The sequence below is a fragment of the Bubalus kerabau genome, chromosome 22, assembly GCF_029407905.1.
Source record: "Bubalus kerabau isolate K-KA32 ecotype Philippines breed swamp buffalo chromosome 22, PCC_UOA_SB_1v2, whole genome shotgun sequence".
Classification (NCBI taxonomy): domain Eukaryota; kingdom Metazoa; phylum Chordata; class Mammalia; order Artiodactyla; family Bovidae; genus Bubalus; species Bubalus kerabau.
This window is the reverse complement of record NC_073645.1, coordinates 41,501,263-41,523,365: the sequence shown is the minus strand read 5'-3', so window position 1 is coordinate 41,523,365 and position 22,103 is coordinate 41,501,263. Positions and strand designations below refer to the sequence as shown.

General features: G+C 43.5%; 1 protein-coding gene and 1 pseudogene across 1 annotated transcript in view; both read left to right on the top strand.

The window, feature by feature from the left end:
• Positions 1 to 273: 273 nt before the first annotated feature.
• On the top strand, positions 274 to 16,247 carry LOC129636721 (10 kDa heat shock protein, mitochondrial-like; annotated as a pseudogene).
• Positions 16,248 to 16,328: 81 nt separating this feature from the next.
• The window catches only part of EIF3A (eukaryotic translation initiation factor 3 subunit A), a 31,646-nt gene continuing 25,871 nt past the window's right edge, over positions 16,329 to 22,103 (top strand). The window contains exon 1 of the mRNA XM_055560635.1: positions 16,329 to 16,548. Within this exon, the coding sequence (XP_055416610.1) occupies positions 16,500 to 16,548 (49 nt within the window). The 5' untranslated portion in view covers positions 16,329 to 16,499. The remainder of the gene's footprint in view (positions 16,549 to 22,103) is intronic.

The window sequence follows — 22,103 nt, the reverse complement described above, 5'->3', positions numbered from 1 at the left end:
AGGGTGGAGAGAGGAGAGGCACCCCAACTTTTGGTGATAAGACTGACTGCTGGGTGTGGCAACACAAACTTGAGTTCTAATCCTAGCTCTGCCCCCTCATAGCTGTTTAATCAATCTTCTCTGGGCTTGTTTTCTTAGTGATCAAATGGGGCTAATCTTATTTTCCTCTGTGTTTGTCTTAATAAGGGTTGGACCAAGAAAAATCTTTATGTTAATGTTATAGATAAGAGTAGCCTTGTGGAGAGAATGAACTAAACTATGGTGGCTGGAGTCATGGCAGGACAGGCATTTAGGAAGTTTCTTTCCTTATTTGTCCAAGTATTAGTTAAAAGGAGTGCAGCAGAAACTAACCAGTGGTGGCATTATGCTTCCAAAAAAAACTACAAGGAAAAGTATTACAAGCAACAGTAGTAGTTGCTGGATTGGGTTCTAAGGGAAGGGGTAGAGAGATTCAATCAGTTACCAAGAAAGTTGGATATAAATTTCTTTTCCCAGAATATGGGGGCACCAAAGTATTTCTAGTCGACAAAGATTGTTTTTCATTTAGAGGTGGTGACATTCTTTAAAAGTGGGTGCTAAGTCACGTCTGACTCTCTGCGACCCTTTGGACCGCGGTCCGCCAGGTTCCTCTGTCCATGGGGTTCTCCAGGCAAGAATACTGGAGTGGGTTGCCATGTCCTCCTCCAGGGGATCTTCCCAACCTGGGGATTGAACCCGTGTCTCTTGTGCCTCCTGCATTGGCAGACGGATTCTTTATCACTAGTGCCACCTGGGAAGCCTGTAGACTGAAATAAATCACTATTGAATTGGCATCTGCCCATTCCACTGAAATATTTCATCATGTAAATAATTTCCACGTCTCTCCTTTATAATAAACTAATGATGGCACCCTGACATGGAGAGCATCTCCAAGACCACCCCAGGTTCAATAGCGTGTGGGGGCTCACGGGATTCAGCACATAGCTGTACTCATGGCTATAACTTATTATAGCTGGAGGATACAAGCCAGACAGCAAAGGGGAAAGGCATGGGGGTGACAGTTGGAGGAGACTAGGTCCAGGCTTCCAAGAATCATCTCCTAGTGGAGTCACGTAGGATGCACTTGGTTTCTCCAGTGACGCATAGTGACAGACATGTGAAATGTTGTCCATCGGGGAAGCTCATTAGAGATGCGCGGTTTTTATTGAGGGCTGGTCACAGAGGCACTTCGTGCCCAACACATACCAAAATTCCAGCCTCTCACAAGTAAACAGGTGTTCAACATGAACCCCACTTCGTGTATGAATAAATCAGGCGCAGACAGTCATTCTTATCAATTCTAGGAATGGTAGGAGCAACCCGCAAATCCAACTTCCTGGACACCAGCCCCGGGCCTAAGCTTCTCAGCAGGCTTCTCTAAGGATGGCAGTCTCTGGCCTGCTACGTCTGGTTTGCACAGCCTGCTTATCCCTTGCTCCTCAGGAAAAGAGTAAGAAATCATTGGCATCGATATGGGTTTGGAAAATGCCCAAACTGTCTGAGCATGTGGATAAGGGACCCAGTGTTTTCCACAAATGTTCCAATGCCTGGGTCCCTGTGCGCCAAGTGTGGCACTTCTTTTCATCTGTTTCAATAATTGGATTTAAGCAGCGATTAGGCACCATGTCAGCCAAGAACTTCTTTGGCAGGGTGGCAGCTCTTTTAAGGGATTCCAGGCCTGCCTGGGGACTGGAAAGTCACCTCTGGAAGGGGGTTCGGTCAACTACCCTGACACTGTCTTGATGGTTAACTTGCTTCCAGCCTATTAGAGGCTTCCAGAACATCGCCAAGAGGAGGTCGTTCTTGTACTCTCCAAGGTTTCAGGATGCTTATATTGGAAACTGAGCAGAACCTAGGCCCCAAGAAGTCCAGCTTTGGAGCTATGTCGCATTAAAAGAAACAGTTCAGTAAGGAAAATGCAGTTAAAATGAATTCTGATCTTTATTTGCATTTTTCAAAGAACATTAAAGACCACAGATTTATTACCTACAGTGATACATCTTAAAATGTATTTCTGCTCATATTTTTTAAACATTTTATTTTATAATTTTTAATTAAAAAAAATTTTTGGTGCTGAAACCTGGGATAAATGTTTTGTTTTAGAACAGTTTTCGATTTCCAGAAAAGTTGCACCGATAATACTGAGATTAATATATGCGTGCATGGCAGTGCGCTTGCTCAGTCTTGCCCGACTCTTTGGGACCTCATGGACTGTAGCCCAGCAGGCTCCTCTGTCCCTGGGATTCTCCAAGCAAGAGTGCTGGAGTGGGTTGCCTTGCCTTCCTCCAGGGGATCTTCCCGACCCAGAGATTGAATCCAGGCCTCCTGCATTACAGGTGGCTTCTTTACCACTGAGCCACCGGGGAAGCCCCAGATTACTGTATATTCCTCACCCGATTTCTCCTATTATTAACATCTTATATCACAAAAGTAAATTTGTCATACCTAAAAAATGAGCTAAAAAGGAACCAATGTGGATACGTTAGTAACTGAAGTCCATATTTAATCCAGAATTCCATGATTTTTACCTAATTCTTTTTGTTTCGGGTTTCTAGTGAGGATAACCTATTTAGTCAACATGTGTCCTTCGGGTTCTCTTGCCTCTACTCTCCTTGTTTTTGATCACCTTAACAGTTTTGAGGAGGAAACTGCCCTTTGGTTAGGGGATGTCTGATGTTTTTCTCATGATAAGACTGGGTTATGCATTTAGGGGGAGGAAGACCACAGAGGTCAAGTGCAGGTCTCATCACATCATAAGAAACCTCGCTCACCTGGCTGAGGGTGTGTTTGTTGTAAAATCACCCCCCCTCCCCCTTGTCTATACTGTTCTCTTTGGATAGAAGTCACTATGCATGGCCCACACCTCAAGAGTGGAGGGTTATGCTCCACTCTCTTGAGGGCAAAGTATCTATATAAATTATGTAGAATTCTCCTCGGGAAACCTCTCTATTCACTTGCATCTATTTAGTTATTCAGTCATGTATTTGTGTTGGCACTGACTAGTATTTTGGGAAACAATCTCTCATTCATCTGGCACGGGTTCTCATATCTCTTTCTACTCTTCCTTACAAATAACTTTTTCCATTATTTTCATTTTTCTATTCTTTCCTTTTCACTCTCCTTAACCTGGTTTCCCACCCCCTTTCCCACTCCCTCTGTCTCTCATCTCATCCCTTTCCTTGAATCTCCTACCCTATTTCTCCAGTTGTCCTCACGATTGGTCGATTGGTTACTCCACACACCAAATAAAGTATCTAGAAAATAAAGTATAAATAAAATAAAGTATCTAGAAAACAGAGGGACAGAAAGCAGGGAATGCTCATTAGTCAACATCAGAATAGTTTAGCAGTCGAGGGGGCAGAAAGAGGCTGTGAATATTTCAAGTACTGATTATTTTACCCAGCTCGTATGCATATATGTGGAAATGTTTTCTAGAGAGCTTGTGTCGGGGGTGCTGCTGAGAACCATACATGTAGTATCTTACTCAACCTCACAACAACCTCATCATGCTTATTTCAGAGCTGATAAATCTGAGACTCAGAGAGATTACCTGCTCAATGTCAAGTCAAATGGCAAAGTGGGGGGTTTAAGCCACAGTTGACTCCAAATCTGGTGTGCTCATAGGAAGAACTGAGATGTATTTATAATCCTGGTTCCCTAGGAAATGAAACATACTTCTACTTCTAAAAACACCAATGTGGAGTACAGAAACATGTTCACAGTCTCAGAGAGTCTCAGCTCTTACGAGGCTTTGGCTCTGTCTGAATTTGTAGGTACACCTTAGTTATAGTCTTGCCCTTTTCCTCCATTGAGCTGGTACCTCGGTTTTCACCTCCTGCAAAGCAGACTCCAGAGTGTTTTAGTCTTTTTTCTTCTGTGAGTTACTGTGGAGAAAACTGTTAAGGTCTCTGGATTCGTTTTCTCTTACTGTGTCACAGGTAACCACAAACAGCGGCTTAAAGCAATGCCCACTGCTTAGCTCCCGGTTCTGTAGGTTTGTGTGACAGCTCTCTCTGTTCAGGGACTTGATGGCCAGGCTGCCTTCCTCTTTGGAGGCTTCGGGGAGGAATCGGCTTCCAAGCTCATCCAAGTTGTTGACAGAATTCAGTTCCTTGCAGACTGAGGCCCCTATTCACGGGGTGACTTTTGCCTGGGAGATGCTCTCAGCTTTTAGACCGTCCTCCACTCCCTGCCACAATCTTTCTTCATGTAGCTCCCTCCAGATACTCTCATGCTTTGAATCTCTTCCCTTCTCTGCCTCTGACTTCGAGACCCAGATTTAAAGGGCTCATGTGAATGGTTACACCCACCCAAATAATGAACCCGCCCCCTCTTTTTCTTTGGCCACACCACATAGCATGCAGGATATTTCCCCAACCAGGGATCAAGTCTGGGCCCCCTGCAGTGGAAGCACGGAGTCCTATCCTCTGGGCCACCAGGGAAGTCCCAACCTGCCCTTCTTAAAGTCAGTTGTGACACATGATATAACCTTAAAAAAAAAAGTGAAAATGTAAGTTGCTCAGTCTGACTCTTTATGAACCCATGGACTGTACCCGCCCAGACTCCTTCGTCCGTAGGATTCTCCCAGCAAGAATACTGGAGTGGGTAGCCATTCCCTTTTCCAGGGGATCTTCCCAACCCAGGTATCAAACCCAGGTCTCTTGTATTGCAGGCAGATTCTTTACCATCTGAGTCACCAGGGAAGTACAGCAGTAATACCCCATCACATTTATAGTCTTAGGCATTAAACAGGATGTGTAAACCACATCTTACAAGTCTTGTCTACCACAGCCTCCATTCTTTAATTTATTCACACATCTCATATTTATGGAATGCCTGCCCTGTGCCAGGCATAGTTCTAGGAGTTGGAGATACAATGGTGAACAAGACAAACTTGACCTCTTAAAGCTAACTATGTAGCGTAGTAAGACAGATAGTAACCAAGGAAACAAAGAAAACTCCCTGTTAGTGCTGAATGCAGAGAATTAAAATGGGCTGGTCTTTAGGAAAGGCCTCTCTGTGGAAGGACTGTTTTAGCTGCTCCTTGAGAAGATAATACAATGAAAAGGTCCATGTGAAGATAGTCTAACATCCACAAACCCAAGATGAAAGTCTACACGTTCCAGGGTTCCTTCTAATCATGTTTAACATGCTTCACAGAGAAGCCTTGTTTTAAAACACACCCAAAACCACTATGCACAGTGTCTTACTCATTCTGCTTCCTTGGCTGTAGTTGGTTTGTGTAGCTTTGAGCATAATCTCCCAAGTTCCCCAGCAGTAGCTGGGCTCCATGGCATGCCAACCTTGGCCTGTGTGAGCATGTATTCCATGTCCCATAAACAAGCTCCTGTTTCGCCCTTCAGCCTTCTTCTACAGGCAAGCACGTTGTGCTTCTCATTGTGGTGGCTTGTCTTGTTGTGGAGCACGGGCTCTGGGGCACACAGGCTCTGGCGCACAGGCTCAACAGTTGTGGAGCACGGACTTAGTTGCTCCTCGGCCTGTGGGATCTTCCTGGACCAGGGATCAAACTTGTGTCTCCTGCATTGACTGGCAGGCGAGTTCTTTACCACTGAGCCACCAGGGAAGCCCCAAGGCAAGTAGAATGTTAACTGAAGACACTCCTGAGTGTAAGATGCATGTTTCCCAATCAGTAATAATATATCACCAGGATATGTTTCTGCTAAAAAATATACTCGACTGAATCTGCATTTCAAGTTCCTGCTTTAAATTTGCAGAACCCAAACTTTCAGTGAGGTGAGAACTGCCTGGCATAAGCACAGTGCACACCACGTGTGCCCTGGGCACACCACGGTTTAAAGGCTTCCCAATCCCAGCTGGACATTTTCAAGGTGAGGAACGCCAGGCTGTGAGGTTTTGGACCTAGTGTATTTTCATAAAGCATCGGTGCCGCTGATGCGCTCTGAAATACACACCAAACACTTTCTGGGTGTGACCATGAGCCAGGCACCGTCCAGATACAGAGATGAACGGTCCCAGTCACTACCTTCAAGGGACTTCCAGGGTGACACAGGAGAAATGTGCAGATGGGCAATTATAATATAGAAGGCTTGCTTTAACTGTCATTTATTCAAATGACTTTGACTTACTGAGTGTTTACTCTGCGTGAGGTATTGCTACCGGTGCTACAGAGACAGAAGTTGGACAAAACAGACATAAATCCCTCCCCTCATCAAGCTTATATTCTAGGAAATTCCCTGATGGTTCAGTGGTTAAGACTCCTTGCTCTCACTGCTGAAGGCCTGGAATTGATCCCTTGTCAGGGAACTAAAAGTCCCACTGGCCACATGGCACAGTCAAACAAGCAAATAAACAAAAAACTTACCTTTTAGAGGGGCAGACAGTAAAGAAATAAACTCATAAAATATATCAGGGGTCAAATGGTGATAAATAAATGTTATGGAGGAAATGAAAGGCTGGGAGGGTGCTAAGGAGTATAGAAAGAAGGGAGGTTATTATTAAAGAGGTGAGAGAAGACATCGCTGAAAAGATGACATTGGCATGATGTGAGAGGGACGAGGGAAGAGAAGGCGCTGTGTTGGGTCTTGCAGGTCATTATAAGGACTGACTTTCACAGAGTGATCTGGGGGCCACAAGAGGGTCTTGATTAGGAGACTGACACAATCACCTCACTTTTGTTTTGAAAAGGATCCCCCTCCTTGCTATGTGGAGAAAAACAGGGAGGAAGCCAGGTGAAAAGAGAAAGACAAGCTAGCTGGTTATCTATTGTACACTCCAGCTGGGAAGTGATGGTGACTCAGACCATCATTGGATAGCCGTGGAAGTGGTGTATGTGGGATTTGTTGATGGGCTGATTGGACGTGGGGATATGACAGAGAAAAGTGGAGTCAAGGATGTCTTTAATATTTTTGTGGCTTAGGCAACCAGAAAAACAGGGTTGTAATTATTCTCTGGGGCATGGTGAGAAGAGCAGGATGGAGCCAGAGAGACCTGGCATCTGGTTTTGGGCAGGCTGGGTGTATGTTGCATGTCAGACATTTAATGGATGCGTCAAATAGACATCTGGGTGTGAGCTGGGCTTTCAGGAAAAGAGGTCAAGTGCTGGTGATACAGTTTTGTAACTTGACAGCACAGATGTGATTTGTAAAGCTATGAGCTAGTATTTTGGGTGTCTTTGCTGTCAGCGTCTTTGCTGCAAGCATTTTCGTTGCAAATTGGCCATAAGACAATTATGTCATGAAGGATATACTAACCGGTTGACAGTTTGGGGTTTGACAGTTTGTTTCAATGAGTTGAAATGTATTAGCATTTCTTCTAGTCAGTGACATAATTGATGTCTTTATCGAGCTACCAGGTAATGTCTCTCCTTTACTTTTCGTTCTTTTAGCTTTTTTTCTCCCATTGTTTTATCTTTTACACCAAAATTGCCTATGGCCAATTAGCCATGAGGCAGAAATATTTGGGGCAAAAATGCTTGCAACAAAGATGCTTACAGAAAAAGCATCTAGAACCATGAGCTAGAACCAAGAGATGAAGGCAGTTAGAGGAGGAACAAGGTCCAGGAACTGACCTCCAGGACTTTTCAACCTTAGAAGTCAGAGGGATGAGGAACAGACAGAGAGGTGAGAAGAAAATCAGGAAAGGAGGATCCTGGAAGTCAAGTGGAGAAAGTGTTTCAGGGAAGATACAGCGATCATCTCTGTGTATGAGAGGAGATGGAATCCAACGCATTGGTAGGTAAGGGCTGACCCTAGATAGGAGTGTCAGTGAATGGTAATAGGAGGGAAGGCAGAGAGTCCGAGCATAGATGAAAGTGGGCAGCTGATGGCACAGTGCCAAACGTCTCTAATTTCTCCTCTATTTTCTCTCAGCCATCAGTGGAAAGTAGAGAAAGGAGGGCCTGGAGGTCAGAAAGAGGAAAATGTATGAACTGGTCATCTAGGAGAGTGAGAGCAAGGCCGAGAGAAGTGCAGTAGGATGGGTGAGCAGCAGCATGGCGCTTGTTGAGGCTTGTGGTGGTGAATTTGAAGTGAGACTTCTCGACGTGGCTGTGTCTTCGTCTCCAGTCATATGAGGCTGCAGGCAGGAATAGGTGGAGGGTTAGATGGGCCAGGGTTTGGGGTAAAATAGAGAACTGAGCAGACAATAACTAAATGATGGAGTCCATGTTGGGCCTGGAGGGACTTCCATGGTGGTCCAAGGGCTAAAACTCCGTGCTCAATGCAGGGGGCCTGGGTTTGATCCCTGGTCGGGGCACTGGATCCCACATGCTGCAACTAGGGATCCTGCATGCCGCACCGAAGATTGAGGACCCCACGTGCTGTAGCTGTAGCTGAGACCAGGTGCAGCCAAAATAAATAAATAAAAAAGAAGGAAAAAGTTGGATCTGGAGGAAACAGAGGACATAGGGGATGAGAGCAGAGAAAAGAGGTACACTGGATGAATGGATTGCAAATAAATCCCAGTCAAGCAGCAGGGTTGTTCCAGTTGGGATCTGATAGAATTAACCACAGCAGGGGATGGTCAGAAAGTAAGATGCTTGAAATCTAGATTTGGGAACTGAGATAGTGTGACAAGATCTGGATAGAGGTCAGCATATTATGGCCTTGCAGGTTAAATCTGGGCCTGCAGCCTGCTTTTATACAGCCTTGAGATAAGAATGGTTTTTCACATTAAAAAAAAAAAAGACTATTATCCTTTTAGCAAAAACAGTTGCTCCAAGAATTGAAGGTATTTCATGGCCCACAAAACCTAAAATAATTACTACCTGAAGCAGCAGGCCCTTTATAGAAAGAGTGCTGACTCTTGGTCTAGACTCTAGGGTATCACCAGGTGTGTGAGTGGCTGAGGTCAGGTAGAGGACACAATGGTGAAGGCCAGGTGGCCAGGATATCTGCCAGGATCAATTACTTGGGTATAGAGCCCACCAGTCATTACAATGGTGGTGTTGGAGAGACTGACAGGGAACCAGAACTAACAGCCAAAGAATGAGGGGGTGTGACCTGGGATTGGTAGATGACTGAAGAGAAAGGACCACAGAGTGGAGGAATCAAACATAGCCTAGACTGATGATGTGAGCATCAGAAGTGAGAATTTAAGGGAATAGAGAGAGAGAGAGAGAGAGGAGGAGATAGAGAAGGCATGCTCTGGAATGGAAGGAGTTAGTGGGTTGAGCTAGTTGGTCACAGATTCACCTCCAGGTGCCAGTGGTTTGACGGAGAAACACAGCCACCCCTTGTCAGAAATCCAGAAGCAGCAGAGTGCTCATGACTGGCCTAAGTGATGTAGCTAACAGTGGCCTGAGCAAAGACCACGGTAAAGGGGCAGTGAGGTCAGCCACGGCTGGCAGAAGAGGCTTTGCAGAGAAAGACTTTGGGTTGAGGCTTGAAGTATTAGCAGGTGTTAGGTAATGATGGTGGTGAGGGGAGAGGGATATATATGTGCAGGAAGGCATGGTATCTTTGAACACTGACCTCAGAAAATCATGAATGAACTTGGGCACAGTTGGAGGTTCGGAATCAGTGCAATTAGGAGCTTCGGGTGAAGAACATTATTGTTTCTCCTTTAATATTTGTGTGTGAGGCTTAGGGATAGTGAATGCTCTGTGTAGATGGGTAGATGCTCTATGAGTGAAACATGACATACATTGGCCTTTAAACTTATTACTGCCCCATAGTATTGTAGGAAAATGTATTTTATGTATTTACATAAAGATTATTCATTTCTCTCTCCAGCATCTTTTGAGAGCATCTTGTCTGCCTGATGCTCTGCCAGGCATTGGGGATACAGTGGTGAACAACACAAATATGGTCATTCCCCTCTCAGAGCTTACAGTCTGCAAGTAATTACACTGAAGTATGAACTGTACAAAAAAGATCTTCACGACCCAGATAATCACGATGGTGTGATCACTGACCTAGAGCCAGACATCCAGGAATGTGAAGTAAGTGGGCCTTAGAAAGCATCACTACGAACAAAGCTAGTGGAGGTGATGGAATTCCAGTTGAGCTATTCCAAATCCTGAAAGATGATGCTGTGAAAGTGCTGCACTCAATATCCAGCAAATTTGGAAAACTCAGCAGTGGCCACAGGACTGGAAAAGGTCAGTTTTCATTCTAATCCCAAAGAAAGGCAATGCCAAAGAATGCTCAAACTACCGCACAATTGCACTCATCTCACACGCTAGTAAAGTAATGCTCAAAATTCTCCAAGCCAGGCTTCAGCAATATGTGAACAGTGAACTTCCTGATGTTCAAGCTGGTTTTAGAAAAGGCAGAGGAACCAGAGATCAAATTGCCAACATCCACTGGATCATGGAAAAAGCAAGAGAATTCCAGAAAAGCATCTATTTCTGCTTTATTGACTATGCCAAAGCCTTTGACTGTGTGCATCACAATAAACTGTGGAAAATTCTGAAAGAGATGGGAATACCAGACCACCTGATCTGCCTCTTGAGAAATTTGTATGCAGGTCAGGAAGCAACAGTTAGAACTGGACATGGAACAGACTGGTTCCAAATAGGAAAAGGAGTTCGTCAAGCCTGTATATTGTCACCCTGTTTATTTAACTTCTATGCAGAGTACATCATGAGAAACGCTGGACTGGAAGAAACACAAGCTGGAATCAAGATTGCCGAGAGAAATATCAATAACGTCAGATATGCAGATGACACCACCCTTATGGCAGAAAGTGAAGAGGAACTCAAAAGCCTCTTGATGAAAGTGAAACTGGAGAGTGAAAAAGTTGGCTGAAAGCTCAACATTCAGAAAATGAAGATCATGGCATCCGGTCCCATCTCTTCATGGGAAATAGATGGGGAAACAGTGGAAACAGTGTCAGACTTTATTTTTCTGGGCTCCAAGATCACTACAGATGGTGATTGCACCCAGGAAATTAAAAGATGCTTACTCCTTGGAAGGAAAGTTATGACCAACCTAGATAGCATATTAAAAAGCAGAGACATTACTTTGCCAACAAAGGTTTGTCTAGTCAAGGCTATGGTTTTTCCTGTGGTCATGTATGGATGTGAGAATTGGACTGTGAAGAAGGCTGAGCGCTGCAGAATTGATGCTTTTGAACTGTGGTGTTGGAGAAGACTCTTGAGAGTCCCTTGGACTGCAAGGAGATCCAACCAGTCCATTCTGAAGGAGATCAGCCCTGGGATTTCTTTGGAAGGAATGATGCTAAAGCTGAAACTCCAGTACTTTGGCCACCTCATGGGAAGAGTTGACTCATTGGAAAAGACTCTGATGCTGGGAGGGATTGGGGGCAAGAGGAGAAGGGGACGACAGAGGATGAGATGGCTGGATGGCATCACTGACTCGATGGACGTGAGTCTCAGTGAACTCCGGGAGTTGGTGATGGACAGGGAGGCCTGGCATGCTGTGATTCATGGGGTCGCAAAGAGTCGGACACGACTGAGCGACTGATTTGATCTGATCTGATCTGATGGTCAACACTAAGAGAGGATGTTATTGGTGCTCAATGCCTTGGCATCTAAATTAATCTGGGAGCCAGGGAAGAATCCTGGCAGAAGTGACATTTAATATGAAGGAGAAATAGGTTGTTCTTGCCAGAATAAGGAATGGGTGGTGGTAAATTTCCAAGTGAAGTGACGGCATGCACTGGGTTGGAGGCGGGAGAGGACTGTTTCAGGCACTGAAAAACACCAAGAGAGGTGAGAGATGGGTCTAGAGAGACAATGGCGGCCTGGTCTGGAGTGGATTCTCCGTCTCCATGTGGCTTCTTTTTTTTTTGGGTTGCCTGGTACATCTTACAGGATCTTGGTTCCCTGACCAGGGATTGAACCTCGGCCCTGGGCACTGAAAGCATGGTGTCCTAACCACTGGATCACCAGGGAATTCCCTCCATGGAGCTTCTGATGAGTGTTCAGAGTTTTCCTCTCTTTAGACTGCAAAGTCTGAGAAGGCAGGAACCAAATCTGTCCTGCTCACTGCTGCATACCTACCTATGGAGTGCCTGCCTTTCGAGTCTGGCACATAGTAATGGTTTTTTGATTATGGTTTATTGAATGAACGTATAAACATGAACCTTAGTTTAACTCTGAAATTTATTATGTTCATCAGTACAAACACCTTCATTATAGCATTCTTGTAAACAATGAATGTGAAAGTATTTCAGTAAACTGTGAAACATGATACTTGTTTTAAAGCTGTGAAGTATTATGTTGCAAATATGTATAATGAAGTACTTCAGTTGAACCCTTAACAACTGTTTTTTTTTTTTTTTGAGAACCTTATTTATTCCACTCAAGTCAGAAAAATCCTACAAAACACTGTATTAGAGAAAGTATCCAGTTATATACAGTATAAACGTAGCTTGATTAGGGGGGAAAAAAACCTTCATCAGCCTGATTACATCCTTTTGCCACTTCCTGAGTGGCTTTTAGCATTATTCAGGTTGCTTGTTTTCCACTAAGTGAGCATTAATCAACAGCGAGTAATTATGCTTTTCTCCAGGCCCAGAATAGATCCCATCTTGTCCCTCTTTGTGTACTAGTCTATTTTCACCAGTGAATCATCATCTCTATGAAAGGAGGCATCGTGCTTATTTTTATCCCCAGCATCTCACGTTATGGCTGTTAGCTGGTATTGAATACCTGTTAGTTGAGTTTAATAGGTAAATTTATCCCGGAAATTGACATTATACCTTTACTCATTCAAAAGTATGGTAACAGGCTCTAAATACTTTTCATGCACTTAAATGGTCCTTTGGTATTGCTGCTGCTGCTACTTAGTTGCTTCAGTCATATTCGACTCTGTGTGACCCTATGGACTGCAGTCTACCAGGCCCCTCTGTCCATGGGATTCTCCAGGCAAGAGTACTGGAGTGGGTTGCCGTGCCCACCTCCAGGGAATCTTCTAGACCAGGGATTGAACCGAGGTCTCCAGCATTGCAGGCAGATTCTTTACCACTGAGCCACCAGGGAAGCCCCATTTGGTGTTGATATATTACCAAATGCTTCAAATGTAGTCTTCTCTTGGTATCTACAGGGGATTGGTTCCAGTTACCACCACATATCAAAATGTGCAATACTCAAGTCTTATGGCATAGTATTTGCAGGTAACCCTATTACATCCTCCTATATAATTTAAATAATCTCTAGATTACTTATAACTCTCAATGCTAAGTGCTAAGTTGCTTTAGTCGTGTCTGACTCTTTGCGACTCTATGGACTGCAGCCCATCAGGCTCCCCTGTCCATGGGATTCTCCAGGCAAGAATACTGGAGTGGATTGCCATGCCCTCCTCCAGGGGACCTTCCCAACCCAGGGATTGAGCCCATGTCTCTTATGTCTACCTGCATTGGCAGGCAGGTTCTTTACCACTAGTGCCACCTGGGAAAAAGCCCTAATGAGGTGTTACTGCTGCTAAGTTGCTTCAGTCGTGTCCAACTCTGTGCGACCCCATAGACGGCAGCCCACCAGGCTCCCCCATCCCTGGGATTCTCCAGGCAAGAACACTGGAGTGGGTTGCCATTTCCTTCTCCAATGCATGAAAGTGAAAAGTGAAAGTGAAGTCGCTCAGTCGTGTCCGACTCTTAGCGACCCCTTGGACTGCAGCCCACCAGGCTCCTCCCTCCATGGGATTTTCCAGGCAAGAGTACTGGAGTAGGGTGCCATTGCCTTCTCTGTAATGCGGTGTAAACCTATGTAAATAGTTGCCAGTAACAAATTCAAATTAGGCTTTTTGAAATTTCTGGAACTTTTCCCCCAAATATTTTCTATCTGTTGCTCTCTTTTAAGGCATTTTATTTTTTTTTGGCTGTGCCATGTGACTTGTGGGATCTTAGTTCCCCAGCCAGCAATTGAACCTGGACTCTCAGCAGTGAAAGTGCAGAGTCCTACCCATTGGACCTTCAGGGAATTCCCTTCTGAGTATTTCTGATGCATGTCTAGTTGAATCTGAGGATGCAGAACTCCACAGGTGTGGGTGCAGAGGGTTGAACTTTTAAAATAACTTCAAAGAGAAAAGGATGAAGATGTAGAAACACTGGATTTCATTTTACCTCCCAATTTTCCAGTATTTTTGTTTCAGGTCTACCAAATAATGAGCAATAATCAATAATCATTTTACCATTTTCTTTTGAGATATGACAATGGAAAGTTAAGAAAGTTGGAAAGCTTTTTTGATACTTAGGCCAGGTTTCTTTTTATTGTGTTATGTACTTTTCTGGTCTACTGAAAAAGTTTTCTATCTACAGCATTTAAAAGCTATATTTGCTCTTATGTTTAGCTCTTTAATTTTGACTTAATTATTGTATACACAAATAAGTCTCTTGATCTTGTCCTATAAAACAGTTCCCATGGCTTTTTAATAACTACTGCTCAACTCTGCTCTTATTTTTTGAGGTGTAAGCTCAGGGTGATCTAATCATTTGGAAGAAGAATTCTCTGAAATGAATTTTAAAGTAAAAAATTTTTTTTTTTTTTAGAATTTGTGATTTATTTTTTGTCTATGTCTGCATTTCCCAAATATTCTTTCTAGTGATAAACTTAAATAGAAAAACCTCTTTGCTGAAGCAGAAGGAATGAGGGGGAAATGCTTTTTGTGTGTATATACTGTAGTTTTCTCATTCATTAATGCGGTACTCTCATTAATTTACACATCCCATCTATTATTGTGGTGGTGAGTTTAGTCACTAATTCTGTGTCCGACTCTTGTGACCCCATGGACTGCAGCATGCCAGGTTCCTCTGTCCATGGGATTTCTCAGGCAAGAATCCTGGAATGATTTGCTATTTCCTTCTCCAGGTGGTCTTCTCCACCCAGGAATCAAACCCACATCTCCTGCATTACAGGTGGTCTCCTCTGTTGTAGGCAGATTCTTTACCTCTCATTATTACAAAATGTGTAATAAATTTACAACAATTTATTCCACTGCTGCTTTCTGAATTTTTCTTCTGAACTTATTTTTTTCGGTCAAGCTGCAGGGCATGCAGGATTTTCTGTTTCCCTGACCAGGGATGGAACCCATGCCCCCGCAGTGGAAGTGCATAGTCTTAACCGTTGGACCACTGCCAGGCAAGTCCCAGAACTCATTTTGAATAATTAGATTAAGTTTAAATGGCTTTCAAGTTCTAGGTATAATGTTTGAACATTAAAGTTGTTCATCAAAAATAGAAGACCTGTAGCGAAGGGCCTGTTAACACAATTTTTTCATTAACACTTTTCTTAGGTTTGTGCGCAGTATATGCTCAACATAAAGGCGACGACACTCCCATGTATTTTTTTTTTAATTTTATTTTATTTTTAAACTTTACATAATTGTATTAGTTATCCCATGTATTTTCAAATATTTTGAGGGTCTGGTCTGCTGCATGTCTTTTCTCCCCACGCCAGACTGCTGTCACCAGTATATTCCCAACCTGCAGGTCTTGGCTCAAAACGAGCCTTTTCTGAGGGCCCAGGCACTCTGTCACCAACTTTAGAATTTTATCTAGATGTGAAAAAAGCCTGCGTAGTTGTTTAGTTACTTATTGCAACTCTCCTCCCCATGCTAGTCCGTCATGTGACAGGTCTCCACTAGAGGTGAAAATCCTTGGCCTAATTATATGTTCTCTGCATTTGTGATAAGCGAATAAATTCGGTATTTTAACTCAGCCAAGTCAGTATTCTTGCCTGGAGAATTCCAGGGAGAGAAGCCAGGCCGGCTACAGTTCATGGGGTCGCAGAGAGTCGGACAGGACTGAGCGACTTAATTTTCACTTCCAAGTCAGATCATTCTCTTCCCTAGGCGAATGAAACTCCAATACTTTGGCCACCTGATGCCAAGAACTGACTCATTGAAAAAGACCCTGATGCTGGGAAAGATTGAAGGCGGGAGGAGAAGGGAACGACAGACGAGATGGTTGGACGGCATCACCTACTCGATGGAGATGAGTTTGAGCAAGCTCCGGGGAGTTGGTGATGGACAGGCAGACCTGGCGTGCTGTAGTCCATGGGGTCGCAAAGAGTCGGACACGACTCAGCTGACTGAACGGAACCGAACTGAGGCGAATGAGACCTGATTCTAACTTGGCAGGACTCCGCACAAATCTTATTAGAGGAAGACTGCGCTTTCTCTCCAGACAGTAGTTCTGACCCAAACTGCGTGTTTCTCACCCCTATTCTCACTCGAGGAGCTAGGGACCTGAGAATCTGCTCCCCAACGTACGTCTTGCAGAATCCAGAGGTGGAACCCGAGCGCCCGTCGGCCGAGCACAGCCGCCACGTCAGCCGGCGCGCGTGACGCCAACGCGCTTGCGCGCGGGAGGGGCGGGGCGCGCCCGGAGGCCCGCCCCTTACATCCGGGGCCTAAGCGGCGGCGCCGCCGCCGCGCAGGGCGGGTCACGTGGCTCCTTCCTTTCCGTCTCTGGCCGGCTGGGCGCGGGCGACTGCTGGCGAGGCGCGTGGAGACTCGCGCTGGTTCCCCTTCGTCTCCTCTCCCGGCCCGGGACCCCGAGGATTCGCTGACGCCGGGTGAACTGAGCCTGCCGCCAAGATGCCGGCCTATTTCCAGAGGCCGGAAAATGCCCTCAAGCGCGCCAACGGTGAGGAGGGGATCGGGACGCGCTGGACTGGGGCGGCCCGAGGCCTCGGAGGTCGAGGGGGCCCGGGCCTGGTACGCGGTGTGCGGCCGCCCGACTGTGGCTGCACGGGAGGCCCCTGCCCGCCGCCGACCCAGCCCGGGGTTGGGTATGGTATACCTTCTCGCTCCAACTGACATGGGAGGTAGAGCGGGGAGGGTGGGAGGCGCGGAGCCGGGAACCGTCTCTCTGCGGGGCTCGCCTTCCTCCCGCCGCCTCCCGGTGAGTCTCGGGGGGCAGGGTGGCGGCGTCGCGGCTCCGGAGACAGGCCGACCCGGGCCCGAGCTCCTCTCTCTCCCCGCCTCTGCTGGGCACCCCCTCACTCCAGACCACGGGGCCTTGTGCGCTTCGGCCCCGCGCCCCCGGCCGCCATCTGGGAGTGCCGGGGAGGAGGAAACATGGCTCCCTCCCGGGGACAATGCACGCGAGAACCTCGGCTCCACCTCCCGCCGGGCCGGGAGGCTTGGCAGGCCCACCTCCGGGCCCTCCTGCGGACGCCTCCGCGCCCCCGAATCCAGCGCCGCGCTTTGCCGGCTCAGGGTCCACTTCCCCTTCCGACCCCTCTTCTCCGCTTCGGGGACTCTGACCCCTTTAACTCGTTCCCTATTTTAAAAAAATTTTTTTTTTCTTTCGGCTTTGATTATTGGCTGCTGCGAAGCCTACTCCGAGTCTCAAGGAAGTTGGGACAGAGTTAATACTATAAGAGGGACTTGAAGTTGCAAAGATTAGGAAAGTGAGGCCTAGGGAGACTGGTTTGCCCAAGGTCACTCTGGGAGTGAGTTGTTGAGCTAGAAGCCTAACACCAAGGTCTCTGAACTTCAAGATCCATCGTGGTTCCCCCCCCCCCCCCCCAATTGCGCTGCTGCTTGGGATTATTTCCATATGTGTGCTTGAGTCGGCGGCACTGTTGGGAAAACTTGTGTGTGTCCTGATCTGTTCAAGAGGCATTTATTACGTTGCCATTACAGGGGGTGCAAATGTATTCTCTGATCTTTCAATAGATTATTATTTAGGCTTTATAAGTGTTAGAGCGTCCATTGCTCTTTCATTTTCACGCTTCCTCAAGCCAAACGAGTTTTGGGTCTTACCCCTGTTGTTGTGGATCGATGTACCGTGTCTGTTAACTCTTTTATACTTATGAAGCTTATTTTGTTAGTTCGTTTGAAAATCCTCTTAGGAAAAGGTCAGTTTCAGTTAGTGCGTACAGTTGATACCACTGATAATCTGTCAGGGCCAGAGAGCTGTTTGTCTATGCTTGTCATTTTTACTGTAAGTTAACAATTTCGGGGATAAGTAACCGTCTGTGGAATAGGATAATGCCACATTCTGTGGAATAGAGTAACTGTTCCAAAAAACAATGGAAACTACAACTTTGATCTAATCACTCACTCTGATCCTCCATGTTAATAGTTTGAACAGGCATGAAGTTTACACGTGCTGATTAATTTATAGGAAAGAAAATAAGATTGAGATGGAAATTTAATCCTACAAAATAAACTAGCAAATTTAGGGAAAGCATTATTTCTTAAATGTTTTGAAACTTAAGAGAATTATATATTGTGGTATACATATGACTTGGGTGAAATTACTACTATAAATCTGTTTTACAGCCCTTTGAATGCTTTACCAACACATTTTTTTCCATGTTAAGTGGCTGAAGCACTGTAATCTCCATGGCCTAAATACTACATATTGATGTGTTCAAGCCTTGTATCCTTCACTCCTCCCTTTTGAATCTATATGAACTTAATATTTCAGTAACTTTAAAATTAGAAGTAATGTATGTTAACATCTTAAATCTTTTCTCACAATTTCTAAGTTGAAATAGATTTGATTCATGAAGAGCAATTTGTGAAAATGTCAGAAATTCAAGTAGGCAAGATGAGAAAGACATGGGGATGGGGTCTTGAATTTGTTAGTGTAGTTTTTGTAAAAGGCCTTTTAAAAAGCTGTTAGATGAGTGCTGGTATGGTAGAGAGGCCTTCCCTTTCAAGTAGTATAATTTCTGTACCTTTCATCTTAGATCCTGTTTTAGTATCAATGAGCAGAATGTGGATGGCATATGACACTGTTGACAAAATTTTATAAATAGGGTAATCAGAGCACATGTTATTTTTAATGGAAATAATCTCGTTTATCTATAACATTTGTAATATCAGATTAAATCACATTTAGATCCCATCCATTAGAGTATCCTAGGAGAAGGCAGTGGCACCCCACTCCAGTACTCTTGCCTGGAAAATCGCATGGATGGAGGAGCCTGGTGGGCTGCCATCTGTGGGGTCGTACAGAGTCGGACACGACTGAAGTGACTTAGCAGCAACAGCATTAGAGTATCCTAATTTAGGTGTAGAATGGTTTGTCAGAGCAATAGTTTTGGAAGCAATTGGAAAACGAGCATTCTGGAAAATGAGACGGAGTCCCAGCAGTTACCGGCAAGAAATTTGCATACCCCAGAATCATTCAGAAAAAGCCCCCTTTCCAGTTCATATTGATGATAGTGCCAGCTCTTTTGCTTCTGACTGTATAACGGCCTTTTAACTTACACTTTACAACCAGCGTCTTAAAAATAAAGTTGTTATTAAACCCACAAATTATGTAACATTAGAGCTTATCTACTTGGTCTGTTACACAAATAACCTAGTAAAATTGAAGGGCTGACCTAAACTTTACTATAGGTAGATACATAGATCACTCACTGTGTCTTTAAGAATGCCTACCCTCCTAGGAATAGTTTGTAATTCCAGATTTTATTTTTAAGATGATATCAATCTGGAAATGAACGTTTCTTTAAAGATTGCAGTACAGCTTTTAGTGTGTGATAGTTTTCTCTAGCACAGCCTCAAAAACTTGTTTTTTTCCCCCCTAATTAGATGATTGTTTTGGAATTTGAAAGTATTGGATTTGGAATCTTAATTTGACTAGCTGTTGAGGAAATGAAAAGTACTTTCAGTTTTATCACTAAACACGACTTATTATTTTTTTAAGTGGCATTGTTAGCACAGTCATTTAAAAATAAGGGGCTGGGACTTATTTTTGGCTAGTTTGTTACTTTGTCACCACGTCATACTGGGGCCAGCTCTTAAACTTAACTCTTGGTGCCTATTTTGCAACATATTGATAGTGCTTATATACAGTAGTATGGGTTTTAAATCCTCAATGTAAGATTGGGAATTGGATATAATTTATTTTGGTGGGCTGCTGTGATATCCTTAATGTAAAGGATAAACGTAAAAACATTTACTCCCCAATGTTTGGCTGATAGAAGCTGTTTCTGTTAAATAGTTGTGAAAAAACACTAAAATATTGTTAAATTTTGAAATAACTGTGTGTGCATGCTCCAGGAAGATGATGAGTAAGTAGGTCCTTCCCTTGAAACAGAAAAGGCTTATTCCAGCAGAGTATCTAGTTGTATTCAGTGTGACATCTTTGATTGGGAGGGGTGTAATAAAATTGACCCAAGTGAAAATGGCCTTGCCCCCATATTGGCAGATTTGATATTGAGATTATTGAAGTATTGAAGAGGGGTTTATATTAATTTGCATGTGAGGAGTATGGTTTGGTATAATATGGGATGATGTAGGATATTGTGTTAAAAGATACTTCAATGTGTTTTGTGATTTCTCCTGTATAAAGTTTTAAAAATATACTATAGTAGAAATATTGTTTATAGTTTTCCTGGAGGAAGGAATGTTCAGAGGCAGCATTCCTGAAAGATGTGATGATTGGAAGAAGAAATGAGTTACTAAGTAAATCCTTCAGATAAGAGACATTTTGGTCTGTGTTTGCCCTAGAATAGTTATATTTTAGATAATGCTATACATTGTTAGGTCAATGCCTAAAATAATTGTCAAGGATTTTTTTAAGAAAAATGAACATTGATTTTAAAAAACAGATGTGTTTTAACTTTTTTATAGCGTAAACTAGTGTTCTGCCAAATTATTGTCAAATTTTCAGTGGAGAAATTTTTGTGTGAAATTTGGCACTTACTTAGTTTTAAGTTGAACATAACCAGAAAAGAACCACCCGTAATCTGTTAAGTGTATTAAGAAAGTTTTAAAAAAAAAAAAAAAAAGAAAAAAAAATGATACATTTTAACTTTGGTCAGAAATGTAATGGAGGAGCTTTTGCTTTTCAAAACAAGCAGTATACCCAAAATCTGAGGTTGGAACAGATTTTGAAATATTGCTGCATACAGAATGCCATCAGATTTAGGCAGTGAATTTTATTTTTTTTATTTTTATTTTTTTTTTAATTTTAATTTTTATTATTTTTTAATTTTATTTTATTTTTAAACTTTACATAATTGTATTAGTTTTGCCAAATATCAAAATGAATCCGCCACAGGTATACATGTGTTCCCCATCCTGAACCCTCCTCCCTCCTCCCTCCCCATTCCATCCCTCTGGGTCGTCCCAGTGCACCAGCCCCAAGCATCCAGTATCGTGCATCGAACCTGGACTGGCAACTCGTTTCATACATGATATTTTACATGTTTCAATAGGCAGTGAATTTTAAAAAGAGTATACATTTGTTTGCTCTACATTAAAAATTTTTTTCTCAATTAAAAAATAAACTTTTAATTTTAGAAGTTTGAGATTTACAGAATTATTGCAAAGATAGTACAGAGGGTCACACCACACACAGATTCTCCTGTTAATAAATATCTTAGATGTGTGTGGTATGTTTGTTACAACTAATGAATCAGTGCTAATACATTATTATCAGGAAAAGTCCATACATTGTTCTCAGCTTTCTGTAATGTCTCCTGTGTATTTCAGGATCCCACCCAAGATACCTTACATTTCGTTGTTTCCTTAGGCTCCTCTTGGTTGTGGCAGTTTCTTAGATTTGTTGGTGGCCTTGACAGTTTGAGGAGTATTGGTTGTCAGGTATTTTGTCTCTTAGCTGGGATTTGTCTCAGTTTGTTTCTTGTGTTTAGATTGAGATAAATAAGTGGAGAGATACTTTTTGCTCATGGATTGGAAGACTAAATCCTGTTGTCAGTTCTTCCAAACTTGTTTTATAGGTTCAATGAGATCCCAGTGAGCTATTTTGTAGGTATCTACAAGCAATTCTGAAGTTTGTATGGAAAGGCAAAAGGTGTTACATAGCCAGCTAGTACTGAAGAACAGAGTTGGAGTACTCACACTACCTGACTTCAAGATTTTCTGTCAGGCTATAGTAATCAAGACAGTGAGGTATTGGCAAAAGCCTAGGCAGATCAGTAAAGAAATGATAAAATAGAGCCCCGTGATAGACCCACACAGTCAATTGATCTAAAAGGAACATAGTCAATCTAATTTGTTTTTTCTACCTTAAGTCTTAATACAAACTAGCAAGAATTGCATCAGCCAGATCATGGTGACTGAAGTTACACTTGCTTTTCTGCCTATTCAGGGGGAGATTGTTAACCTCATGACTTGAATTTCTAGAACTTTATAAAGTAACTTAGATATAATTGGTGCAGAGGAATTGAGTGAAATCTAGTTTTATGTATAGGTCATATTTGAGATAGT